This window comes from Cebidichthys violaceus, unplaced genomic scaffold (genome assembly GCF_023349555.1).
Source record: "Cebidichthys violaceus isolate CVI_PGR_0920_01 unplaced genomic scaffold, fCebVio1.0.p SCAF_9, whole genome shotgun sequence".
Classification (NCBI taxonomy): domain Eukaryota; kingdom Metazoa; phylum Chordata; class Actinopteri; order Perciformes; family Stichaeidae; genus Cebidichthys; species Cebidichthys violaceus.
In genome coordinates, this window is record NW_027176975.1 from 672,688 (window position 1) to 700,187 (window position 27,500).

Genomic DNA, 27,500 nt, shown 5'->3' on the forward strand with positions numbered 1-27,500 from the left:
TTTAGTTAGGTTGAGTTAAATTCATTTTAACCTTCATCTTTTAAACGGTGTCATAGTTCGTGTTCAGCTCTTCTTCAGATGAAGCAGCAAACAATTCTTCCAGTTCTACGTTTCAGTTTTCAGGGTTTTCAGCAGCATTTGTGATTTAATACTTTTGAATTTTTTTAGCAATTCTTTGCGATTTCACCTGAAAGCATTCACACACATTTTCTGTTGGAAATGGATTTTTTAAAGTATATTTTTTAAGTCCTGGTTCCACTTTATTCTGTTATTCGTATCTGAGTGATTAAGATATTAATGTTTATTTATATATTTCTAGATACACTTTAATATTTTTATATTTTATATACATATATTACGTAAATGTATATGTTTGTATTGTATTATATAATATTACATTTTTTTATATTTATTTTGATAAATTTAAATTACATTGTATCACGTTATATGTATTCTCTGTGAGATCCTTTGTGTTCTTTAATGTGTGTTCATTAAAAATAAAATCTTTTTCTATTCTAATTTTTCTTCTTCTTCTTCTTCTTCTTCTCAAAGTTCACTCCACTCTCCACCTGTTGGAGCTGGTCGAAGCACGTGACTGAATGCGGAAGCGGAAACAGTGCAAAGCGAGTTGCCAACAGCTGAGCAAGAGAGCAGAGATCCTCTTTGAGGAGGAAGAGGAGCCACTCTGTCGTTAAAAACAAACATGGTCCAAGGAAACTATCGCCTGATATTAAGAAGAGGGACTTATGTATATATATATGTATATATATACATATAAATATATATATACATATAAATATATATATATATATATACATATATATATATATATATATATATATATATATATATATATATATACATATACATATATAAGTATATGTATACATATATAAGTATATGTATTTATATGTTTCTGAAAAGATAAATGTGGGCGTTGCTGATCCATTAAGATATTTTATTGAATGTTAAACAAGCATTGTAAAATTGTATTCCTTATAATACTCCCTCCTCACAAAAACTCATTGAATCTGATTTCCACAAAGTGTCTCGTTTCTGACCCGTGTAACGTGACCAGAGATCTACTTCCTTCTGGTCTCAGTGAAGGGAAGAGAAAACCCTCAGGAGTGAGACCTCCCTCGCGCTCTAAACCGCTCTCTGACGTCAGCCTCAGCACAGTTAGCGGCCAAGAGCTAATCCGGCTAACAGCTAACACAGCTAACTAGCTATAGCAAGTGGCGCTATGATGGCGGAGCTGGTGCAGGGACAGGCCTCGATGAACCAGCCGGGGCTGAAGTCAGACGGCCTGGCCGACGTGTTACAGAGGGCCCGGCAGGTAACCACAGCACCGGGGCTCCGCACACGGCCGCTCACGGCTCGGTTAGACAGAGACAAAGCACTTTTATTCGGATTTAGCCCCGTGTTTGTCTCCGCTGTGCTAACTCCTAACTTATGCGCTCCGTCAAACCACACACACACACACACACACACATACACACATACATGCTAGCATGCTAACTAGCTAAGAAAGCAGTTCAGGAGGAGACGGACTTTGTGGGGGGGTTTTGGACACTTTATCCGGGCTGACACGGTCCGGGAGTTAGTTTAGGGGGAGTTTGTGGAGCTGTCAGTGGGGGGGGGGGGGGAGAGGGTGAGGAGGGGGTGAGGGGGGGGGACGGGACGACGACAGAAGTTTGGACACACGTGTCACAGAGGCACGAGACAACCTGTTGAGACAGAAACACGGTGGAAAACTACGAGTCCACTAAAGTCTCTACGTCGCTTTAACGAGACTCAAACGGTAGCCGCACGCGGGTGTTCTCACGCGCGTGTGCACGCGGTGTTCTCTTTCCAACATGGAGTCCTTCAGAGGCTGTTTACTGTAAGTTGGTTATAAACTAGGCTGGAGTTATGCAACGGCCTCACAGACCATATACAGCAGGGTGGAGGTGTGTCTGCAGCCTATAGAGAGACAGACAGGTAGTCAGACAGCGTGTGTGTGGGTGGGGTTACTGTGTGATAGACAGGTACTCAGACAGACAGTGTGTCACCTATAGAGAGACAGACAGTGTGTGTGGGTTGACTGTGTGACAGACAGTGGCCTACAGACAGACGGGTTTACTGTGTGACAGACAGGTAGTCAGACAGACAGACAGACAGACAGACAGGCTGAACTACAGGTACAGGTGAGGCAGGACTACGATCCAGGAAGTCCAGTTTGATTGACAGGTCTGTGATCATGTGACACAGTTTACACCCGTTGATCCTGATCCTTGAATGCTGAAGCGTTCACACTGACAGAACGCTACCGATTCATTTTATTATATAACACTTAAGGATCAATAGTTTCATCTGTCGTCACGATAAACGGTAGAAACGCGTCGTTTACATCTCTAAATGCTCCACCATGTGTGTGTGTGGTTGCATGCGTGTGATTGGTCGGATGGTGTGACGGTTTTATTGATGACTTTCTGTCTGAGGGTTCAGGTAGAAATCAGTGTGAGTTCAGTTCGGGGGGGGGGGGGGGGGGGGGGCGTGGTTAGCTTAGCTTAGCATAAAGACTGGAAGCAGAGGGAAACTGCTAGCCTCCTCTGAATGATGACCGACTCTGTGAAACTTGTTTCTGTCACGGATCAGTCGACGTGTTAAACTACAGTCCATATGGAGCTTCTGATGGCGGCCATGTTGGAAGTCAGACCACTGAGCTATATATATATATATATATATATATATATATATATATATATATATATATATATATATATATATATATATATATATACACACATATACACACACACACACATATACACACACACACACACACACACACACACACACACACACACACACACACACACACTGTCAGAAAACGCAGATTTTCTTTGGCCACCAGGTGGTGCTGTGAGTATTAGTGGATATGAGCTTGTAGACATCCTCAGGCCATCAGTGTTATCAAGCATGGGAAGTTTGGGAGCGTTTGGAACGAGTCCAGCTGAGTTACATCAGCTTCTTTGGTGGGGAATCACGTAGAGTAGCCGCCCGCTACGGCTAAGATATTCAACCAAACGTAAAGCTTTTGATAACTTTTAATCACAAACGTCTTGAGATTCTACTGACAACATTTGAAGTTGATCCGACAAAGTTCCTAGGAGGAGTTTGTTAAAGAATATCAACTAGAAATTGTCAAAAATCTATGGAAAATTAACTCATAAATCAAAATGGCCGACTCCCGGTACAGTTTAGAGCATGGTCCTAAGAGACTTTTTTTTAAAGTCTCTATCGGCTTCATGTTCCTACCAAGTTTCATACAGGTACCTGAAACGTAGCACTGGGGCTGCTCTTTTGAAATATTGTAGGGGGCGCTATGGAGGCAATTTAAAGTGGCCAAGCCAAAAACCCAAATAAAATCTGTCCTATCACCTATGATGCATGTACAACGTTTCATGAGTTTCTGAGCGTCCCAAGCCACTGAACCATCAGCCTACTTTTTCATGGCGAATGATTTGTTGCAACAGCGTTCAACGAAAACTCCCAATATTCATGATGAAGCATCAGACAGACAGACAGACAGACAGACAGACAGACAGACAGACAGACAGACGTATACTTTATTCATCCCCGGGGGGAAATTTGTTTGTAGCAGCAGCAAACGAAGTTACACAGTAAAATAAAGATGTTAGCATTGAAATGTACTAATGGTTGAAGTAGCATCATGCTTAAGACATTTTGTGCAGATTGGATAATGTACCTTAAGAGTTATAACAACTAATAGCAACCTTTTTCATGCCGATTGAGGCAAAATGGCCACCACGCTACGTCAAGGTTCTTCCATGAAAACTCATGAATTTGATAGCTTTTCATCACACAGGTCTGAAGAGCATCCTGACCAAATTTGAAGTCGATCCCATCAATTCTGTAGGAGGAGTTTGTTAAAGTATAAAGGCTGAAAAATGCAAAAAGTGACAAAAAAAGCACATGGCGGGTTTACTGTAGCGCCCCCTAGTGGTTGAATGGAATGAAAATGTCAGGGTATGTTACTGGATGTGATGTGCACATATGCTGCAAATTGGGTGACGTTAAGACAAATCGTTGAGAAGTTGTGTATTGATATGTAAGCCACGCCCCTAAGAAGTTTATTGGTCCATATCTTGTAAACGCAAAGATATATGAACAAGCTTTTGATATATTTTAATGATGTAGATCCAATAATGATTTACGGTGAATCAGGTAGTAATCGGACCCAGCGTGTAGGAGGAGTTAGCAAAAATGCAGTTTTCACTCAATTCAAAATGGCGGAAAATGTTGGTAGGTGGAGTTTAGGAGTCTGATTGTCTTTTTTGTATAGTAGGTGGAGCTGGACATGCGTGTCAAATTTCAAGTCAATTGGACATACTGGCCGAAGGGCGTCGCCGGTCCAAATTCTAGGGGACGCTAGAAAGCCATTTTGCATACTTAATTATGGGACCAGTCCTGATATGCATGCCAAATTGTGAGTTTTGTGATATGATAAAGCCCCCAAAAAGGCAATTAATTTGGTAGAAGAATAATAATAAACATACCAGTTTCAATAGAGCCTTGGCTGGCCCGACGTCGTCGGTGCTCGGGCCATTTACAGTGAAAAGCTGCTTGTACAAATACTGTTTTAAATACTTCACTTATTGTAATTTAATCATCTTTTAGTGTATTTTAAAACTCTGGTTGTTTTATTTTTTTTACCTCACAATGACCCGTCACCTGTGCTTTTATTTTGAAATTTAAATTAAATGTAAATTAATGGTAATCTGAGACTTACATAAAATAATATTATTGTTATAATAATCATCTGCTTATATTGATAACTTTATTTATAAAATATTAAGCGTCTCATTTATTTGTCGTCAGTTATAATTATACGATTTAACGTCATATATATATATATATATATATATATATATATATATATAAATGTAACATTTAATCTCAGATTTAAGTTTAGTCTTTGTACTTCAGGATTTTTCAGGAAATTGATTTGTATTCCAACTTTTTATTCATAATTTAACCTTCACATTTGTTTGTAACTTAATGTTATTGCTGCTTTACTTTGAAAGGAATTTTTTTTTATCTTAATGAGACTTCCTGGTTGGACAGATTACATCATTTAAATTATAAAGACAGATAAGTGATAGCTAAAATAAAGGGGCTAGCTAAAGCTACATATTAGCCCTTTAAGACTAATAGCATAGCGTAGCAGGAGAATCACAGGTTTTATAACATTAACATCACAGTGTAAATAAAGTTCTAACGTTAACCATCAGAGTGTAAATAAAGTTCTAACGTTAACCATAAGAGTAAATAAAGTTTAACGTTAACCATCAGAGTGTAATTAAAGTTCTAACGTTAACCATCAGTGTAAATAAAGTTCTAACGTTAACCATCAGTGTAAATAAAGTTCTAACGTTAACCATCAGAGTGTAAATAAAGTTTTCCTGACAATGGTTCTCCTCCAGTACTCAGTAGAACATGTGTTTCTAGTCTCTGATCTCTGATCATGTTTCATTGTTAACAACTAATCAAGAGGAGAGCTAGTAACGTTAGCAGCACCGCTAACGGCTAACCAACGGAGGTTCACTTCAGTTAAATCGTGATGCCTTCAGGCTCTGCTCAGTGAACATGAGTACTGGCTGAAGGTACATTATAACGTTATCGTGATGTGTTCACATGTAATCTGTAAAATGTAGTTTTGGTGATAAACTTGATTAAATCCAGTAGTTTGAAGGAGATATTTTCATGTTAATATAAAATAGATATTAGAGATGAATTATGATGTGTTGTGTGATTGTTTGAGTAATCTGCTGCTCATTTATCTTCTCTTTGTCGTGTCTTTGTGTGTGTGTGTGTGTGTGTGTGTGTGTGTGTGTGTGTGTGTGTGTGTGTGTGTGTGTGTGTGTGTGTGTGTGTGTGTGTGTGTGTGTGTGTAGAGCAGCGGTGAATAACTTGATAACTGTCCTTCAGAATAAAAGCACGGATCTCTGTCGGAGACATTAATGTTGCTGCAGCTGAGCTTCAGTTTGTAATTAAAATATAAAGACGTCTTAACGCGATCACCTTGTAGTTACCTGGATGTAACTCCAGTTCTATGAATGTTTGTAGCTCAACGTTGCGTCTCAAAGTAAAAGTATGAAGCAGCAAACAGAGTGATCATAAACAACCAGGAAGCAACTTCTACAGTGATTGACAGGTCTCTGCGCCACCAATTTTAGTAACAGTCTGTGGTTACAACACAATTGTCAAGTGAATTGTGTCCCTGTCTGTCCATCAGATGGTGGGTAAGATGGGCGGAGAAGCCATGTCTCACCTCAACAGCTCCGCAGCAAGTGTGGAGCCCTCGCTGTACTACGCCGGACAGAAACGACCAGGAGAGGACGGAGGTGAGCGAATCAGTTCATGAGAGACAGACAGGAAGTCACAGGACTGAGAGACAGACAGGAAGTCACGGGACTGAGAGGCAGACAGGAAGTCAGGGGACTGAGAGACAGACAGGAAGTCACGGGACTGAGAGACAGACAGGAAGTCACGGGACAGAGACAGACAGGAAGTCACGGGATTGAGAGATATACAGGAAGTCACGGGACTGAGAGACGGACAGGAAGTCACGGGACTGAGACAGACAGGAAGTCACGGGACTGAGACACACAGGAAGTCACGGGACTGAGAGACAGACAGGAAGTCACGGAACTGAGAGACAGACAGGAAGTCACAGTACTGAGAGACAGACAGGAAGTCACGGTACTGAGAGACAGACAGGAAGTCACGGGACTGAGAGACAGACAGGAAGTCACGGGACTGAGAGACAGACAGGAAGTCACGGGACTGAGAGACAGACATGAAGTCACGGGACTGAGAGACAGACAGGAAGTCACGGGACTGAGAGACAGACAGGAAGTCACGGGACTGGGAGACAGACAGGAAGTCACGGGACTGAGAGACAGACAGGAAGTCGGACAGTACTGAGAGACAGACAGGAAGTCACGGGACTGAGAGACAGACAGGAAGTCACGGGACAGAGACAGACAGGAAGTCACGGGACAGAGACAGACAGGAAGTCACACTACTGAGAGACAGACAGGAAGTCACGGGACTGAGAGACGGACAGGAAGTCGGACAGTACTGAGAGACGGACAGGAAGTCGGACAGTACTGAGAAACAGACGGGAAGTCACGGGACTGAGAGACATACAGGAAGTCGGACGGGACTGAGAGACAGACAGGAAGTCGGACGGGACTGAGAGACAGACAGGAAGTCACAGTACTGAGAGAAAGACAGGAAGTCACAGTACTGAGAGAAAGACAGGAAGTCACAGTACTGCGAGACAGACAGGAAGTCGGACAGTACTGCGAGACAGACAGGAAGTCGGACAGTACTGAGAGACAGACAGGAAGTCACAGTACTGAGAGACAGACAGGAAGTCACGGGACTGAGAGACAGACAGGAAGTCACGGGACTGAGAGACAGACAGGAAGTCACGGGACTGAGAGACAGACAGGAAGTCACGGGACTGAGAGACGGACAGGAAGTTGGACAGTACTGAGAGACAGACAGGAAGTCGGACGGGACTGAGAAACAGACAGGAAGTCGGACAGTACTGAGAGACAGACAGGAAGTCACGGGACTGAGAGACAGACAGGAAGTCACGGTACTGAGAGACAGACAGGAAGTCACGGTACTGAGAGACAGACAGGAAGTCACGGGACTGAGAGACAGACGGGAAGTCGGACAGTACTGAGAGACAGACAGGAAGTCACGGGACTGAGAGACAGACGGGAAGTCGGACAGTACTGAGAGACAGACAGGAAGTCACAGTACTGAGAGACAGACAGGAAGTCGGACAGTACTGAGAGACAGACAGGAAGTCACGGGACTGAGAGACAGACAGGAAGTCGGACAGTACTGAGAGACAGACAGGAAGTCACGGGACTGAGAGACAGACAGTTAGTTGGACAGTACTGAGAGACAGACAGGAAGTCACGGGACTGAGAGACAGACAGGAAGTCGGACAGTATGAGAGACAGACAGGAAGTCTTCTCGTTTCTTCTTCTGTGTTGCAGAAACATGTTTTAGTTTTGGTCATCAGGTCTCTTCTTCAGGACAACGTGAAGTCCTTCATGTCTAATCTGTCTCTGTCTCTCAGTAGGTAACCAGCTAGCAGCCATGGGCCATCAAAGGTACGATCAGCAGAACGTATTGATCACACACACACACACACACACACACACACACACACACACACACACACACACACACACACACACAGCAGGGTGATAACGACACACACATAATGAGGTGTGTTCAGCATCATATTCCTGTTAGCTAATAGACATCAGTGTTGGGCTGTAACGGTAGATAAGTGTTTATAGATCTGTTCTCCGACAGTCGCCATCAACATAATCACTTATTGACACACACTGTGTGTGACCAGGATGTTAATGTGTGTGTGTGTGTGTGTGTGTGTGTGTGTGTGTGTGTGTGTGTGTGTGTGTGTGTGTGTGTGTGTGTGTGTGTGTATTGCAGCAGGGTAATCACAGAGGATTACAAGGTCCCCGACAGGATGGTCGGCTTCAGTGAGTTTGACCAGCGACCTCTCACTGCTTCCTGCTGGTCGTCCAATCAGAGTCCAGCTGCTCTGAAGTCTGGACCAACACTTCATCTTCAGTCTTTAGCATTTTTATCCCTTTTTTTGTTTAATCCAGAACCTGACATAGAACGTTCTAACACTCTTCACCTGAAAACCTCACCTTGGACTGATTACCTGAGGAAGAACCTCCAGCCTGAGCTAAAGCTAGTCTAGACCTTTTAGCCAGAGCTAGAACCTTTTCACTTGACTTAATATCTACAATCTGCCATAGAACCTAGAACCTGACTTCTGTCAGCCGTGTTTAACTCACCTTAGAACCTTTAACCAGAGCTAGAACCATCTACTTGACTTTTCAGCTTATCTAGAACCTCTTTGTACCTGAACTAGAACATTGTCCTCTGATTAAAAAAGCCTTCCTACACACCTAGAACCTGTTCCTCGGAGCAAGAATCTTTCAGCTGACCGGAAAATGACCTAGGCTTTAACCTGAACTAGAACCTCTTTATCCTGACCTAGAACCTTTAATCTGAATCAGAACCTCTTTATCCTGACCTAGAAACTTTAATCTGAATCAGAACCTCTTTATCCTGACATAGAACCTTTAATTTGAATCAGAACCTCTTTATCCTGACCTAGAACCTTTAATCTGAATCAGAACCTCTTTATCCTGACCTAGAACCTTTAATCTGAATCAGAACCTCTTTATCCTGACATAGAACCTTTAATTTGAATCAGAACCTCTTTATCCTGACCTAGAACCTTTAATCTGAATCAGAACCTCTTTATCCTGACCTAGAACCTTTAATCTGAATCAGAACCTCTTTATCCTGACCTAGAACCTTTAATCTGAATCAGAACCTCTTTATCCTGACATAGAACCTTTAATCTGAATCAGAACCTGGCCTGGTAATGAGATGTTGATCCATCGTAACGTGTCTTTGCTCTCGTCCTCCAGTTATTGGAAGAGGAGGTGAGCAGATCACCAGGATCCAGTTGGAGTCCGGCTGCAAGATCCAGATTGCTGCTGGTGAGTCTGATTTATCAACGTACTTCTCCAAAGTTCTCTTTTGTAGACGTTAGTTATTGCGATGGAGCGTTGACGACACTTCTGCCGGTTCATCTAAAGTATCGTTTCTGCTTCTCTCTGATTGGTCCCTTGTTTAAAAACTCGTACGGCCTTTACAAACCGGAGGAGTGAGGAATACACAACACCACAGTGCTAAATATGTGAATATGTAGCATCAAAATACCTTTGTAGTTAAATACTGAGTTCCCGCCCGAGTAAACACGTACAGTGTTTGTCTGGGGCTTTTATTGTGAAAGGTAAGAGCTGATCAAGAAGCCCCCCTGTTGTTGCACACTGTCATGTATGTTTTGAATATGTCCAACAAGCGAGAAACGAGCCTCATTTAACCGACCAGCTGGTTGTGTTTGAGAGAGACAACCGGCAGCTTGGAAACGTGTGTGTGTGTGTGTGTGTGTGTGTGTGTGTGTGTGTGTGTGTGTGTGTGTGTGTGTGTGTGTGTGTGTGTGTGTGTGTGTGTGTGTGTGTGTGTGTGTGTGTGTGTGTGTGTGTGTGTGTGTTTGTTTGTTTAGACAGCGGAGGTCTGATGGAGCGGCCATGTTCCCTGACTGGAACTCCAGAGAGCATCGAGTGAGTTTCTAAACATCCACCTTCACCTCCTCTAATAACATCACCAGCTCAGCTCCACCTGCTGCTCACCTCCTGTGCTCTGTCTGTCTGTCTGTCTGTCTCCAGGCAGGCCAAGCGTCTGCTGATCCAAATCGTGGATCGCTGCAGAAACGGTCCGGGTTTCCACGGCGAAGGTGAAGGCGGAGCCTCCGTGCAGGAGATGCTGATCCCAGCCAGTAAGGTGGGGCTGGTGATTGGCCGAGGAGGAGACACCATCAAACAGCTGCAGGTAAAAAAATGATTGGTCGTCGTGTGATGCCACAAACACTTGTCTCTTTTAAACGTCTCTGACTGCATGTTGTTGTGCGTCAGGAGCGAGCGGGGGTGAAGATGATGATGATCCAGGACGGTCCGATGCCGACAGGAGCCGACAAACCTCTCCGCATCTCTGGAGACCCGTACAAAGTGCAGGTAAAAAAAACACGTCTGAGTTTTAAATATGAGAAGAACAAATAGTACAAACAGAAACAGTTTGAGATGTTGGATGAAGAGATACGGGCTCCTCCTGTGGTCCTCTTAACAAGAACTGTACCAGCTGCTAACACTAACCTCTGAGCTACAAAACCTCCACTTTTTATACCGACTAAAAGCCTTCCTACACACCTAGAACCTGTTCCACTGAGATAGAATCTTCCATCGACCGTATACATGACCTAGAACCTTTAATCTGAACCTGAACCTTTTTATCCTGACCTAGAACCTTTAATCTCAACCTGAATCTTTTTATCCTGACATAGAACCTTTAATTTGAATCGGAACCTTTTTATCCTGACGTAGAACCTTTAATCTGAACCTCAATCTTTTTATCCTGACCTAGAACCTTTCATTTGAATCAGAACCTTTTTATCCTGACGTAGAACCTTTAATCTGAACCTACAGTAATACAAACCCTAGAACCAAGTCTAAAGCAATCACATCATGACTGCAGTGGAAATAAGTCATGTGACTTCATCGAAACATTCTGATGAAGTTCAGTACTGCAAGTTTTCATTTATCCCATTTTTAAAATGCCCTCACTCTTAAGGTTTAAAACTCAAAAGTAAGTTTTTAGAATTAACGTGAGCTAAAGTATTTTAAGCATCTGACTGTTTACTTTCTGTCTCTTCGGCTCCTGCAGGCAGCGAGGGAGTTGGTGTTGGAGGTGATCAGGGAGAAGGACGGAGATTTCAGGTCAGGACGCAACGACTTCAGCGCCCGCCTGGGAGGAGCCAGCCTGGACGTACGACACGCACAAACAAACGCACACTGTTAGCATTTTGTTAGCAGCTAGCATGTTGAGCGTCCGTTTCGAACCACTACTTAAAAGGTACATTCATGTCTAGTCCGTCTCTCTGCAGGTTCCGGTTCCCAGGTTTGCTGTTGGCATCGTGATTGGCAGGAACGGAGAAATGATCAAGAAGATCCAGAATGATGCCGGAGTCCGAATCCAGTTTAAAGCAGGTCTGTTCACACCAGAAAATCCAGTTTAAACTGGTCAGTTAACATCAATATAATCCAGTTTAATCTAGTCAGTTAAAATCAGTATAATCTATTGTAAACTGGTCAGTTAACATCAGTATAATCTAGTTTAAACTGGTCAGTTAACATCAGTATAATCTAGTTTAAACTGGTCAGTTAACATTAGTATAATTTAGTTTAAACTGGTCAGTTAACATCAGTATAATCTAGTTTAAACTGGTCAGTTAACATCAGTATAATCTAGTTTAAACTGGTCAGTTAACATCAGTATAATCTAGTTTAAACTGGTCAGTTAACATCAGTATAATCCAGTTTAAACTGGTCAGTTAACATCAGTATAATCTAGTTTAAACTAGTCAGTTAACATCAATATAATCCAGTTTAAACTGGTCAGTTAACATCAGTATAATCTAGTTTAAACTGGTCAGTTAACATCAGTATAATCTAGTTTAAACTGGTCAGTTAACATCAGTATAATCTAGTTTAAACTGGTCAGTTAACATCAGTATAATCCAGTTTAAACTCGTCAGTTAACATCAGTATAATCTAGTTTAAACTGGTCAGTTAACATCAATATAATCCAGTTTAAACTGGTCAGTTAACATCAGTATAATCCAGTTTAAACTGGTCAGTTAACATCAGTATAATCTAGTTTAAACTGGTCAGTTAACATCAGTATAATCCAGTTTAAACGTAGTGTCATTATACCAGGATAAACCAGATTAAACTATCTTGTTTACGCCAACGTCATTCTGATTATACTGGTTGATACCAGTATAATACTCTTTAGAACTGGCCTTCCAACACCAGTAAAATCCAGTTTAAAGTGTGTTTACACAGGTAATCCAGGTTAAAATCATTATAATCCAGTCCATGTAATCCAGTTTAGTCTGTCCACACCAGTATAATCCAGATTAAACCAGTCTATTAATGGAGTTATGATGAAACCTCTGTGTCTCCTCCAGATGATGGCATCAGTCCAGAGCGTGTGGCCATGGTGATGGGTCAGCCAGACCGCTGTCAGCATGCTGTCCACCTCATCAACGAGCTCATCCAGACTGCACAGGTAACACACTCGCACACACACAGGTAGACTCGTCTACCCTGTGATGATGTTCTGGTGCTCTCTTCACTCCGTCTGTGTTTCGTAGGAGCGTGATGGTTTTGGCTCGGCCCTGCGGAGCGGCAGGGTCAGAGGTCGTGGCGATTGGACTATGGGCTCTCCTGGTCCACTACAGGAAGTGACCTACACCATCCCTGCTGACAAGTGTGGCCTGGTCATCGGCAAAGGTAGAAGAAGAAATGTGTTTGAATCTCACCAGCATGATGATGGTGTAAACACAAAGGCCAACATGTCGGTTCTGATCCAATTACTTTAAATATTTCAGTATTCTACCGATACAAATCCAATAATATACTTATCTACACAAGCTATATGATCCAAATACTGACGGTCCTGGTTCAAAAATATGAAGTTCATAATCTTAAATAACTGATATATGATCAGTTACTACAAACATATCTGAACTAACCACAGACACTCAATTGCTCTTCTGTTGAGACATGACATGAAGGAACGCTGTAGTGGGGGCGATGAAGGAACGCTGTAGTGGGGGGCGGTGAAGGAACGCTGTGAAGGAACGCTGTAGTGGGGGGCGGTGAAGGAACGCTGTAGTGGGGGGCGGTGAAGGAACGCTGTGAAGGAACGCTGTAGTGGGGGGCGGTGAAGGAACGCTGTAGTGGGGGGCGGTGAAGGAACGCTGTAGTGGGGGGCGGTGAAGGAACGCTGTAGTGGGGGGCGGTGAAGGAACGCTGCGAAGGAACGCTGTAGTGGGGGGCGGTGAAGGAACGCTGTAGTGGGGGGCGGTGAAGGAACGCTGTGAAGGAACGCTGTAGTGGGGGGCGGTGAAGGAACGCTGTGAAGGAACGCTGTAGTGGGGGGCGGTGAAGGAACGCTGTGAAGGAACGCTGTAGTGGGGGGCGGTGAAGGAACGCGGTGAAGGAACGCTGTAGTGGGGGGCGATGAAGGAACGCTGTAGTGGGGGCGGTGAAGGAACGCGGTGAAGGAACGCTGTAGTGGGGGCGGTGAAGGAACGCGGTGAAGGAACGCTGTAGTGGGGGGCGGTGAAGGAACGCTGTAGTGGGGGGGCGATGAAGGAACGCTGTGAAGGAACGCTGTAGTGGGGGGCGGTGAAGGAACGCGGTGAAGGAACGCTGTAGTGGGGGGCGATGAAGGAACGCTGTAGTGGGGGGCGGTGAAGGAACGCTGTAGTGGGGGCGGTGAAGGAACGCTGTGAAGGAACACGGTGAAGGAACGCGGTGAAAGAACGCTGTGAAGGAACGCTGTAGTGGGGGCGGTGAAGGAACCCGATGAAGGAACGCTGTAGTGGGGGCGGTGAAGGAACGCGGTGAAGGAACGCTGTGGGGGGGCGGTAAAGGAACGCTGTAGTGGGGGCGGTGAAGGAACGCTGTGGGGGGGGGGTGAAGGAACGCTGTAGTGGGGGGTGAAGGAACGCTGTGAAGGAACGCGGTGAAGGAACGCTATAGTGGGGGGTGAAGGAACGCTGTGAAGGAATGCGGTGAAGGAACGCTGTAGGGGGCGGTAAAGGAACGCTGTAGTGGGGGCGGTGAAGGAACGCTGTGGGGGGGTGGTGAAGGAACGCGGTGAAAGAACGCTGTGGGGGGGCGGTAAAGGAACGCTGTAGTGGGGGCGGTGAAGGAACGCTGTGGGGGGGTGGTGAAGGAACGCTGTGAAGGAACGCTGTAGGGGGGGGCGGTGAAGGAACGCGGTGAAGGAACGCTGTAGTGGGGGGTGAAGGAACGCTGTGAAGGAACGCGGTGAAGGAACGCTGTAGTGGGGGGTGAAGGAACGCTGTGAAGGAACGCTGTGAAGGAACGCTGTAGGGGGGGCGGTGAAGAGTAGTGTGTAGTGAAATAGGCCTGCATCAGTCAGCATCTCTACTTGTAACATGTTACACATACATTGAACATGAATCCGTGTGACTGCTGTAGACATTAACACTACGGTGGTTCATGGTTGAATGTGTAGAGAGATATGAGGCTGAACCAGCTGACAGGAGCACACAAGGTTCTATATACATAATAATTAATATGTTTTTGAACGTACGTAAACATCTAGTGTGGATCCTACGCTGTTTTATAACTGAGTTCAAATATCAGCTGTTTTCATTCAATCTGAACACATTGAGAGCATTTCATGCTTTTATTTGTTCTTGATTGAAATATTTCTAAAATCTGAAGCCACTGAACCGCTGAGAACTAAAGAACAGAATAACAAAAAGAAAATCATCAACAAGCAGCTCCATCAGCCCCACTCGACCTCTATTTAAGAGTGTGTGTGTGTGTGTGTGTGTGTGTGTGTGTGTGTGTGTGTGTGTGTGTGTGTGTGTGTGTGTGTGTGTGTGTGTGTGTGGAGGTCAAGAGGGGCGAGCAGCAGCTTCCAAAATAAAAGCATCAGGAAAAAAAGAAATGTCAAGCACTCAATGTTTAGACACCATATGGTCTGTTTGTGTGTCTGTGTCTCTGGTGGTCTATTGTTAGTCAGGACTCTATTGGACAATACTCATGAATGTCCTACTGTCTACACACACACACACACACACACACACACACACACACACACACACACACACCTTTTTAAACCCGTCATTAAATTAAAGGATTTTTAATTTACTGGCATCAGATTAAGTTCAAAATAAACTAAAATTCACTTTAAAGAGAAACAAAATTAAGAAGTATTAAGATAATATATATATATAATTGTCTTATCAGATCATCATTTCAACAATAATCCTGATAACGATGATTCAGTCATTTTAAAGTCCAGAGACCACTTTATATTTAATATAAAACATTTCACCAATAATTGTTTGTTTACCAAAATGAATATCTGACAGGTGACAGGAAGCTAGTACATGGTTTGATAAATGAACATGCTGGTATGTAAGTCAAGTGAGAACCTGGTGAAGATTTAAAGCCATGAAATGGAATAAATGTCAGAAGAAGTCTGAACAATATGGAGATTTATTCAGAGGTCTCCTGCTCACTCCATGGCTCTTTCACCTCAAAAGCTCCATTAACCGTCTCCTCATTTGGTTAACAAAGAGTTAATGACCTCATGATATTCTGCTGACCTGGAGGAGGAGGAGGCTCCATTTTAAAGTTTTACCGTCTAGTTTTCAGTGAACAGGTGGAAGCTTCTTTCATAACGTTTGAATGCTGTTTGTTTGTTTGTTTGTTGTGTTTAAAGACGGTGTTTCTGCACAGTGGTGTATTTGTTGAATTTAAAGATGTTAATTTATCATTTTATTTCGAGCGCTAACCGTGCTTTAACCAGGCGTTAACCGATCATTAACCGATTTGTAACCGGGCGTTAACCGATCATTAACCGGGCGTTAACCGATCATTAACCGGGCGTTAACCGATCTTTAACCAGGCGTTAACCGATCATTAACCGATTTGTAACCGGGCGTTAACCGATCTTTAACCGGGCGTTAACCGATCATTAACCGGGCGTTAACCGATCATTAACCGATTTGTAACCGGGCGTTAACCGATCATTAACCGGGCGTTAACCGATCTTTAACCGGGCGTTAACCGATCTTTAACCAGGCGTTAACCGATCATTAACCGATTTGTAACCGGGCGTTAACCGATCATTAACCGGGCGTTAACCGATCTTTAACCGGGCATTAACCGATCTTTAACCGGGCGTTAACCGATCATTAACCGGGCGTTAACCAATCTTTAACAGGCGTTAACCGATTTTTAACCGGGCGTTAACCGATCATTAACCGGCCGTTAACCGAGCGTTAACCGATCATTAACAGGCGTTAACGATCATTAACCGGGCGTTAAACGGGCGTTCACCGATCATTAATCGGGCGTTAACCGATCTTTAATCGGGCGTTAACCGATCTTAAACCGTGCGTTAACTGATCTTAAACGTGCGTTAACCGATCATTAACCAGGCGTTAACCGATCTTAAACCGTGCGTTAACCGATCTTTAACCAGGCGTTAACCGATCTTAAACCGTGCTTTAACCGATCTTTAACCGGGCGTTAACCAATCGTTAACCGATCTTTAACCAGACGTTAACCGTTTTTTAACCGATCTTTAACCAGGCGTTCACCGATCATGAATCGGGCTTTAACCGGGCATTAACCGGGCGTTAACCGATCTTTAACAGGTGTTAACCGATCATTAACCGGGCGTTAACCGATCTTTAACCAGGCGTTCACCGATCATGAATCGGGCGTTAACCGATCTTTAACCGGGCGTTAACCGATCTTAAAACGCGCTTTAACCGATCTTTAACCAGGCGTTAACCGATCATTAACCAGGCGTTAACCGATCTTAAACCGTGCTTTAACCAATCTTTAACCGGGGGTTAACCGATCTTAAACCGTGCTTTAACCGATCGTTAACCGATCTTTAATTGAGCGTTGACCAATCGTTAACCAATCGTTAACCGATCTTTAACCGATCTTTAACCGGGCGTTAACCGATCTTAAACCGATCTTTAACCGTGCTTTAACCAATCTTTAACCGGGCGTTAACCGTTGTTAGAACTGTAAAGATAATAGGTATTTAAGAACCTGTACCTGTGTTGTCGGAGCATCACCTCTCTCTGTGTTTGCAGGTGGGGAAACCATTAAGAGTATTAACCAGCAGTCTGGAGCTCACGTGGAGCTGCAGAGGAACCCCCCCCCCTCCACCGACCCTAACACCCGGGTCTTCACCATCAGAGGAACCGCCCAGCAGATGGACCTGGCCCGCCAGCTCATAGACGACAAGATCGGGGTACGCAAAACGAACGCCCCTCCGTACGACGACACTAACTTGGACTGTAGAACAATAATCCAGGTTTATGATCACAGAGTCTGACTTCAGTCTGAATTATATTTATGACTTCAAAGATGCTTTTATTGTCTTCCAGGACGTTTAAATTAGTTGTGCAGTGAATTGTTGTTGCATGTCGATGCTGTGTAGATTTAAGGTGGAATGTTGACATGTTGATGTGATGCTGTGTAGATTTAAGGTGGAATGTTGACATGTTGATGTAATGCTGTGTAGATTTAAGGTGGAATGTTGAGATGAAACATTTCAACTCACATTCAACACTTTGTTTGTTATCTACTCGCGCGAATAATTTGCGCCGCGTTTGGTGTGAACGCAGCATTAGTGGACAGCAGGGCCGTCCTTCAATCAGAGGGTCGGCGGTTCGATCCCCAGCTCTTCTAGTTACATGTCAATGTGTCCTTGAGCAAGACACTTAACCCCAAAATGTCCCCCGTAGCTGTGTGTGAATGTGACAGAATCTGAATTGTAAGTCGCTTTGGATAAAAGCGTCTGCTAAATGACTGTAATGTATGTAATTTAAGGTGGACTGTTGAGATGTTGATGTGTAGATTTAAGGTGGACTGTTGAGCTGTTGTGTAGATTTAAGGTGGACTGTTCTAACAGAATGTGTCTCTGGTCTTCAGGGCTCAGGGATCATGAGTAACGGAGGTTTTGGATTCAGTCCCTTCACTCAGGGTCCTGCTACACACCAGAAGTAAGAACCTCCGTCTATTCATCTGATCCACTTCAGTTTGTCAGTGTGTGAAGATGATGATGATGAAGTATTATTAATTATTGTGTGTGTGTGTGTGTGTGTGTGTGTGTGTGTACACAGCTGTGGCAGTGGTCAGACCTTCCTGACTGGTGTTTGGGGAAACACCTACCAGACCAGCTGGCAGAACCCTGGACAACAAGACCCTGGTAACACACACACACACACACACACACACACACACACACACACACACACACACACACACACACACACACACACACACAGTGAGACAAAACAACTACAAATACAAACATTTGTAACTATATGTATGTTTGTCTTTGAACGTTCAGTATCTGTCAGTAGTCCTACCAGGCCGCCAAAAACCAGTTGATAGATATGGTGTGAAACCATGGTGACCAGTGTTATTATGGGATGTGTTCCTTCATGAACATGAGTCACCATGGTGGTTTTCAGACTCACCGTCTGTTTGTGTCTGTAGGTCAACAGAACCAACCTCAGAGCCTGATGGCCGACTACAGTAAGGCCTGGGAGGACTACTACAAGAAGCAGAGTACGACCTGTCTGTCTGAACGTCTGTCTGTCTGAACGTCTGTCTGAACATCTGTCTGAACGTCTGTCTGAACGTCTGTCTGGACGTCTCTCTGTCTGAACGTCTGTCTGAACGTCTGTCTGAACGTCTGTCTGTCTGAACGTCTGTCTGAACGTCTGTCTGAACGTCTGTCTGTCTGAACGTCTGTCTGAATGTCTGTCTGAATGTCTGTCTGAACGTCTGTCTGAACGTCTCTCTGTCTGAACGTCTGTCTGAACGTCTGTCTGAACGTCTTTCTGAACGTCTGTCTCTCTGAACGTCTGTCTGAATGTCTGTCTGAACGTCTGTCTGTCTGAACGTCTGTCTGAACGTCTGTCTCTCTGAACGTCTGTCTGAATGTCTGTCTGAATGTCTGTCTGAACGTCTGTCTGAATGTCTGTCTGAACGTCTGTCTGTCTGAACGTCTGTCTGTCTGAACGTCTCTCTGAACGTCTGTCTGAACGTCTGTCTGAACGTCTGTCTCTCTGAACGTCTGTCTGTCTGAACATCTGTCTGAACGTCTGTCTGAACGTCTCTCTGTCTGAACGTCTGTCTGAACGTCTGTCTCTCTGAACGTCTGTCTGTCTGAACATCTGTCTGAACGTCTGTCTGAACGTCTCTCTGTCTGAACGTCTGTCTGAACGTCTGTCTGTCTGAACGTCTGTCTGAACGTCTGTCTGAACGTCTGTCTGAACGTCTGTCTGTCTGAACGTCTGTCTGAACGTCTGTCTGTCTGAACGTCTGTCTGAACGTCTGTCTGAACATCTGTCTGAACATCTGTCTGAACGTCTGTCTGAACGTCTGTCTGTCTGAACGTCTGTCTGAACGTGTGTCTGAACGTCTGTCTGAACGTCTGTCTGAATGTCTGTCTGAACGTCTGTCTGTCTGAACGTCTGTCTGAACGTCTGTCTGAACATCTGTCTGAACGTCTGTCTGAACGTCTGTCTGTCTGAACGTCTGTCTGAACGTCTGTCTGAACGTCTGTCTGAACATCTGTCTGAACATCTGTCTGAACGTCTGTCTGAACGTCTGTCTGTCTGAACGTCTGTCTGAACGTCTGTCTGAACGTGTGTCTGAACGTCTGTCTGAACGTCTGTCTGAATGTCTGTCTGTCTGAACGTCTGTCTGTCTGAACGTCTGTCTGTCTGAACGTTTGTCTGTCTCTGTCTGTCCCTCCAGTTGCTAAACAGAGTAAATGATGTAAGACAGAACATAGAGACAGACATATGTCCCTCAGGAGGAGACCAATTGGACCGACGTTCATTATGTGACTCAAAGACAAAGAGGTTTAACTAAGAGATCAAACCCAGCAGAGACGTGATGTGTCTGTCCTCATGTCCTGATGTCCTTGTGTGTCCTCAGGTCAGTCTTCTCAGCAGAGTTCTGTCCCAGACTACACTGCAGCGTTAGCAGAATACTACAGACAGCAGCAGCCGTACCTGTGGAACGCCGCCCAGATACAGGTAACACACAGCACGCTCACCTGGTCTCTAGCTGGACCAGGTTCTGGTCTGCAGTATTACTTTAGAAAGTTCTGCTGGTCCAGAATCCATCAGGGGGGGATTTCAAACTCAGTCTTTAAAGAAAAAAACATTAAAATATAGAAATATTTCAGACATTAAACATAATGGTACAAAGAAACAATATATAATATGTATATAATATATATATATATATATATATATATATATATATAATATATATATATATATATATACATATATATATATATATAATATATATATATATATTATATTTATATATATAAATATATTATATGTATTAGATTTATATATATCTTTTTTTTCTTTAAATTCACATGAATATCCAGTGAAATTGGGCGTAATATTTCTTATTGTGCTTTTTATTTTTTATTTACATAAATATGTTCATAATCAATACGTTTAAATGTTTAACTGTCTCATGATCAAAATGTTTGACGTATTTTTTCTACACGACACAAACCTTTCATTCGACTCCACGGCTGCAACAACGTGTAAAGCAGAACGACGAAGAACAATGATGTCATTTCCTGTCTCTTCAGGATCACTAGAGGCCCCTCCCCCCTCACTAGAGGCCCCTCCCCTCACCAGGTGAAGGCCTTGGACGGTCGTCGATGGCAACCGAATCGGGGTTTCCTAGCAACGCTCTGCCGCTTCCTCCTTTTTTTTGTAGAGAAAAACAAACTTACGGATTAACTGAAAAAAAATCACGAACTCTTTTCTTTTCTGTTTTTTTTTTAACTTACAAAGTTGATATTTTGTCGGGCAGATTTTCTCGGACTAGCCTCTGGTCTCTCTCTCCACAGACCTGGTTTCTCTTTTTGTTTTATTTTTTATCAAACTTGAACTTAAAAGATGTATCAGTGTGGCTTTGAACAAAAAAAATCCAGTATAATCTATATTTTGTCTAGTTTTATTTTCCAATAAGAAAACGGTATAAGGCTTAGCAGTCTTGAGTAAGAAAATCAGATATTATTATTATTATTATTTTTGTTTATGATAATGTTTTAAAAGCATGCGTCAGATTGTGTGTGTTGACTCTCAGTTATTATATATATTATTTTGGCATAGAAATATTTTTAATAGCGTCAGATGGAAATTGAATGTTTTACCGTCGGAGACAAAAAAACTGTTTTTGTACTAAATTTGTGGTCGCTGGGTCTGTTTGTTCTCGGTCTAATTTTACCTGTTAAAGTCGCCATCTTGGAGGCGCAATGCCGCGTTTATTGTTTTCTTTTTTTGGTTTGATGATAGTTCTTATTCCTGTATCTCTATAGTGATTCTTTAGTTTTTATGATGTAATGATGAATAAATGATTTATATTGCGTTGTCTAAAGCCAGATCTCTCTGTGGTCAAACAGTTTGTGTCTAAACCTCCAGCTGACGCCACGTTTCCTCCACAACTCAAGTTTCATTACAAAGAAAAGGGGGAAAATTACTTTAAACGTTGTTGTTGTTGTAGTTGTAACTTAGTTCTGCGTTTCTACTTTTGCCGATTTTGTTTTGTAGAAGAAGTGTTAGTAGCTGAACAATGAAGTTATCGATTCTATTAGCGATGTATTGCGCTAAACTGGCGCGTTGGCTAAACGTAGCCAGTTAGCAAAAAAAAGATATGTGCGTTACCTCAACTGTGTGTCAGCGGAACGAATGTGGTGGTCGAAGTGTTTGTTTGCTGTATTTTATTAGCCGACTGTTTAACTGAAACGATGTGTTGCCTGAACAATAAGTGTTTGTGTTAGCTGTATGCGTTAGCTTAGCGGAGTGAGTTAGCGTTTAGCTTTTATTGTAAATTTTTCCCATTTGATAAAAAAATATAATGATCAGAACTGTCAGCAAACGGTGAAAATAATTCTCCAAACAAGCTTCACTGGCATTAACATCTAAATAAAACCCAACAAACACGACTATCATCCACTCTGCTGCTTAAAAGGAAGCTCAGCGTCTAATTTAACCTGCTTACAAACAATGTGGAACAATTTAAAATAGTGAATTTAGGCTTAATATCATTTATCTTTTATAACTACATGGGCTAGCTAAGGGAGTGACATCTTTCGATAATGTGTCAGCATTCCAAAATTATCCCCGATTCTCCCGACATGACGCGAATGTAGCATTCGAATGTTTTTTTGTTTGCATTAGCTGTATGCGTTAGCTTAGCCTTGTGTTACACTTTTTTTGTAAGTTGAATTAAAGTGGAGGCCGTTTCGGTTTTCTCCGGCATGTGTTAGCAGAGTTAGCCTAACGTGACGTTGCTACGCTCACGACTTCTAGTGAATAGTTGGCGAGAATGGAAACTTTCACGTTAGCCTCCCAGTTGTAATTTCACGTCAGATATTGATGAATTTCTCCCATTTTGATAAAGAATCCAGAACTGTCAGCAAACCAGTGAAAAGAAATGTATTCAAAGACGCTTCATTGATATTAACCTCTGAATAAAACTCAATAAACACAAATATCATCCACTCTGCTGCTTAAAAACAAGCTTAACATCTAAATTTAGCTGCTAACAAACTGTCATAACAATGTGAAACAATTCCAAATAGCTCATTTAGGCTTAATATCCATTTATCTTTTATAACTACACAGTCTAGCTAAGGGAGCAACATCTTTCAGTAATATGTCAGCGTTCCCAGATTCTCCCGACAGCCGAATATTCGTTAGCTAAGCTGTTATTTGTTAGCTAAACGTGTGTGGCGTGTGTTAGCTGAGCAGTATGTGTGTTAGCTGTAGGTTGTGTGTTAGCTGTAGGTTGTGTTAGCTGTAGGTTGTGTGTTAGCTGTAGGTTGTTAGCTGAGCAGTAGGTTGTGTTAGCTCTAGGTTGTGTTAGCTGTAGGTTGTGCATTAGCTGTAGGTTGTGCGTTAGCTGTTAGCTGTAGGTTGTGCGTCAGCTGTAGGTTATGTGTCTGTTAAGGTCGGATTATGTTTCTCGAACATTCACGATTGTCATTTCGAATACGTTTTAAACACAAACATGGAAGTATTGTTCTCGTCCCAGCAGGATTTGTGATCTACCCATTAGCTTGTTTTAACGTGTGTGCTTTTGATTTTTGACTTTAAATTTTCTCCCTCCTTTGCATAAATTCAGAGACATTTGTGTTCCTTCGTAGACGTGATTCCAGCCTTCTGTGTGTGTGTGTGTGTGTGTGTGTGTGTGTGTGTGTGTGTGTGTGTGTGTGTGTGTGTGTGTGTGTGTGTGTGTGTGTGTGTGTGTGTGTGTGTGTGTATTTTTGTGCGTTAGCCGAGCGTTGTGCGTTAGCTAGCTGTTAGCTTGTCGGACCACAGAGAGGTTTGTCTTGCTTTGAGGAAGATCTGGCGTCTGTTGAGTTGAATATTGAATCAGTGGTTCTGCTTCTTGTATGTGTGATGATGACGACGATGATGATGATAATAATAATAATAATAATAATGACGACGATAATAATGAGTTCTCCTGTTCAGGGGGGTCTATTTAAATCTCTTTATCCAGTTTTTGAGTATTCAGTTTGTCGATAAGATAATATGGTTTGTGTAAATTTCCACTTTCTGGCGGGTGCTCTCCAGTTAAAAATGTACTTTGTTATCCTGTTAAAAATGATATTGTTTAATTCACATGTTTGTGTCTAACCGATTTTGCAAAGAGAAGCTGAGTATGTGTTATTTTCTCAAGACTGCTAGGCTAACTGTCTCTCTCTTCTTGTCCGTCTGTCTCCGTCCGTCCGGACGTCGTCACGCTTTAAAAAGTTGGTGGGATTTGTGATTTTTTTTTGTTTTGTTTTGTTTTGTTTTTCCCCAACACGTCTGTAATCGTCTGTAATCGGACCATTTGGTTACGTGAACGATCCCGCAGCTCGTTAGCGTGGCGGCTCCCGAGACGAGGAGAGCTGTAGTGAGGGGGTTTAACTCCCCCCGGAAAAAAAAATTTAAAAAAGCACTGGAGTGGACGGTGGCTTAGTGTCTAGATTAAGTCTTGATTTTGGCTAGATTAAGTCTGATTTAAAATAGATTAAGTCTTGATTTGGGCTAGATTAAGTCTGACTGTGGACAGTGGCTTGGTGTCCAGCCCCCCAGTTCAAGGTCCCCCCCATCGGCTCTAAACCAGTAACCTACTGGTCACACCAAGCCCCCCCAAACGTCCCAGAACCATGACGGGACACGACGACACCGTCCACTCCGGTTTAGATCTTCCTAGTCCCGAGCCCTCGTCCTGAAGGGGTGACGGGGAGCCTTTCTTTGGTTTCTGTTGTTTTTCTAACGGACAGACGTCCTAACTGTAACCTGCAGATTTTTCTATTAGATTCTATTGACCGATAAAGAGTTGTGTATGAACCCGAGCCACGAGACTGTCGGTGGCCGAGGAAGAGGAAGATGATGATGTTGATGATTAACATGAGGGCTAATAAACCGGCTCATTCTTTCTGACTCACTGACTGTTTCTTTTGTGGAGATGAAACATGAACTGAATTAATAGAAACTGTCCTGGGATTTAGTGAAAGTGATCAAAAACGTCCTGGAAAAATGGTCTCTCAAATCGTGTTTATGTTTAGTTATTTTAAGGTCACTAGGTTAATCCGGACATCAGTATATCGGGTTTAAACTAGATTAAGTCTGACTTTAGCTAGATTAAGTCTGATTTAAAATAAATTAAGTCTGATTTAAAATAGATTAAGTCTGATTTAAAATAGATTAAGTCTGACTTCAGATAGATTAAGTCAGAGTTGCTGCAGACTTCTTGCAAAGCCGTATGTGTTTGTTATATTTCCAAAGATTATCATGTTATATCTGGTTTGTTTAATCTGAACATGGAAGTCCCCCGCTCTTCCACTCTTAATGCTATGCTATGCTAACCAGCTGTAGCTGTAGCCTCATATTTATTGGACAGACATGAGTAAAGCATGTGTTCCCCTAAATGTCAACGTTAAATATCAACAGATTCGATCAGTAAAGAGCTTTTTTATCTCTTTTTACCAGTTTGCTTCACATGTTAACAACCAATCAATGATTGTGCATCATCCATATTTACAAAAAACATAAAGGTCACACTGATAATGGCTTTAATGATCTCTGAACACTTGTCTTTTTCATTAAAACTTTATTGAATGGAAAGATGAACAAACTGATGAACAGAGGAATTAAGAAAGACGCATGTTAGCGGTTAGCATGTTAGCTCCCCTGCTAGAGCAGCTGTCCAATGGAGGAAGTGAAACAGGAAGTCACTCTAATGTCTCACATCGGACTTCTGTGGTGAATTAAATACACTAAAACTATTCCCCAATTACCCATTGAGCTAGAAGTGAGTGTGTGTGTGTGTGTGTGTGTGTGTGTGTGTGTGTGTGTGTCTCACACACACACACACACACACACACACACACACTCACACACATATCTTCTTCATGTCCTAAAATGAAAAGTGGGATTTATCATTTATTCATGTTCCCAGAGCGGAGACAGATGGTCTGACGGACGGTGTGATGTCATCTGTCATTAAGACATTACTGTAATCACACACACACACGCGCGCACACACACACACACACACACACACACACACACACACACACACACACACACACACACACACACACACACTGTGACCTCCAGGGATCTTCTTCTGAAGCGTTTCTGTTCATGTGTCGACTCACATGAGTTCAAATATCAACACTTTCATGTTTTTACAGAAGTGAGTTCAGGTCTGTCTGATGGATTCTCCTCCGGACAGGTGTGACCCGTCCAGGTGCTGGTTACCACTCAGGTGTGAACCTTAAAACAAGATTGTGAATGTTGCATCAGTGGTCTCCGGTGGTCTCCGGTGGTCTCAGGTGGTCTCCGGTGGTCCGGTAGTAGTTTATATTTGTAGTTCAGAGGACATTAACGTGTCAGACTTGTCTTATGTCTTTGTTTAGTTGAGTGGGTAAATGTACTGAAGGGTTAAAATGCGTCTTTCATTTCATGTCTTTAACGCGTTCTGAGCTGAATGTTGACAAAAAACAGATTTAATTCATTATTATGAATTCAAACTTTACAAAATGACGGTCTTCAGTGTTGCCATCGTGTGAAGTGACGTCAGAGTAAATCAGCATAATTAACTTAAAGACATTAGATTCCTGAGCTTTTATTTTGTCAGACTCACAAAAGTAGAACGAAGAGGAGAGAGAGAGGGACTTTTATTGTGAAAGAGTTGTGTGATAGAGGAGGAGGAGGAGGAGATGGAGGGATGAAGAGAGAGAGAGAGAGATGATGACTGATGGAGAAATCAGACAGGAAACAACAAGAACAGAGGAGTCCACTGTTACTGGCAGTGTGTGTGTGTGTGTGTGTGTGTGTGTGTGTGTGTGTGTGTGTGTGTGTGTGTGTGTGTGTGTGTGTGTGTGTGTGTGTGTGTGTGTGTCAGACCTGATTAAACATTAAAGTGATGGTGATCTGGATCCAGTCCAAATGTTTCCCATGATGCTCAGGGACCAACAGGAGCAATAAAGTCTGATCAACATTCACCAGGAGGACAGACTGTGTGTGTGTGTGTGTGTGTGTGTGTGTGTGTGTGTGTGTGTGTGTGTGTGTGTGTGTGTGCTCATGAACATGTTACAGATAACCGTGATGTCATGAGATGAGAAAACAGCAACAAGCTGCAGAAAGGAGGAGCAGAGGGAGCGTCTCCTCCTGCTGATGCTTATTAAAAGGCTTTTAAAGGAGGATTATTAGCATGAATACTAATGAGCATAATCACGTTAACGGAACAATATCACACAGCGAGGCTCATTCCCTCCTCCTCCTCCTCCTTATCCATTCACCTCTCCATCCTCAGCTCTGCCACCAGACTCCCTCTCTCCTCTCTTCCAGTTCTCTTGTATCTCCTCCTCTCGTCCTCCTCCTCCATCTCCTCTTGTTTCTCTCCTCTTCTCCTCTCCTCCTCTCCTCCTCTTGTTTCTCTCCTCTCCTCTTCCTCTTCTCCTCTCTCCTCTCCTCCTCCATTTCCTCTTGTTTCTCTCCTCTCCTGCTCCTCTCCTCCTCTCCTCCTCCATCTCCTCTTGTTTCTCTCCTCTCCTCCTCCTCTTCTCCTCTCTCCTCCTCTCCTCCTCCATCTCCTCTTGTT

At 43.1% G+C, this 27,500-nt stretch overlaps 1 protein-coding gene across 9 annotated transcripts; it reads left to right on the forward strand.

Moving 5' to 3' along the window:
* Positions 1-1,173: 1,173 nt before the first annotated feature.
* On the forward strand, positions 1,174-24,832 carry LOC137866841 (far upstream element-binding protein 3-like). 9 transcript variants are annotated; one of them, XM_068703019.1, is made up of 18 exons: positions 1,174-1,336; positions 6,302-6,410; positions 8,171-8,204; positions 8,554-8,600; positions 9,570-9,641; positions 10,211-10,268; positions 10,374-10,536; positions 10,620-10,718; positions 11,425-11,526; positions 11,630-11,747; positions 12,731-12,831; positions 12,917-13,055; positions 17,429-17,589; positions 18,273-18,343; positions 18,464-18,549; positions 18,843-18,914; positions 20,295-20,395; positions 20,935-24,832. In XM_068703019.1, exons 1-18 carry the CDS (start codon positions 1,244-1,246, stop codon positions 20,953-20,955), a joined length of 1,647 nt encoding a protein of 548 aa, XP_068559120.1. In that variant the 5' UTR covers positions 1,174-1,243; the 3' UTR covers positions 20,956-24,832. The 9 variants fall into 9 exon arrangements, with proteins under 9 accessions (XP_068559120.1, XP_068559119.1, XP_068559122.1 ...); XM_068703018.1 differs by having other exon boundaries at positions 8,174-8,204; positions 8,551-8,600; XM_068703021.1 differs by having other exon boundaries at positions 8,174-8,204.
* Positions 24,833-27,500: the final 2,668 nt, after the last annotated feature.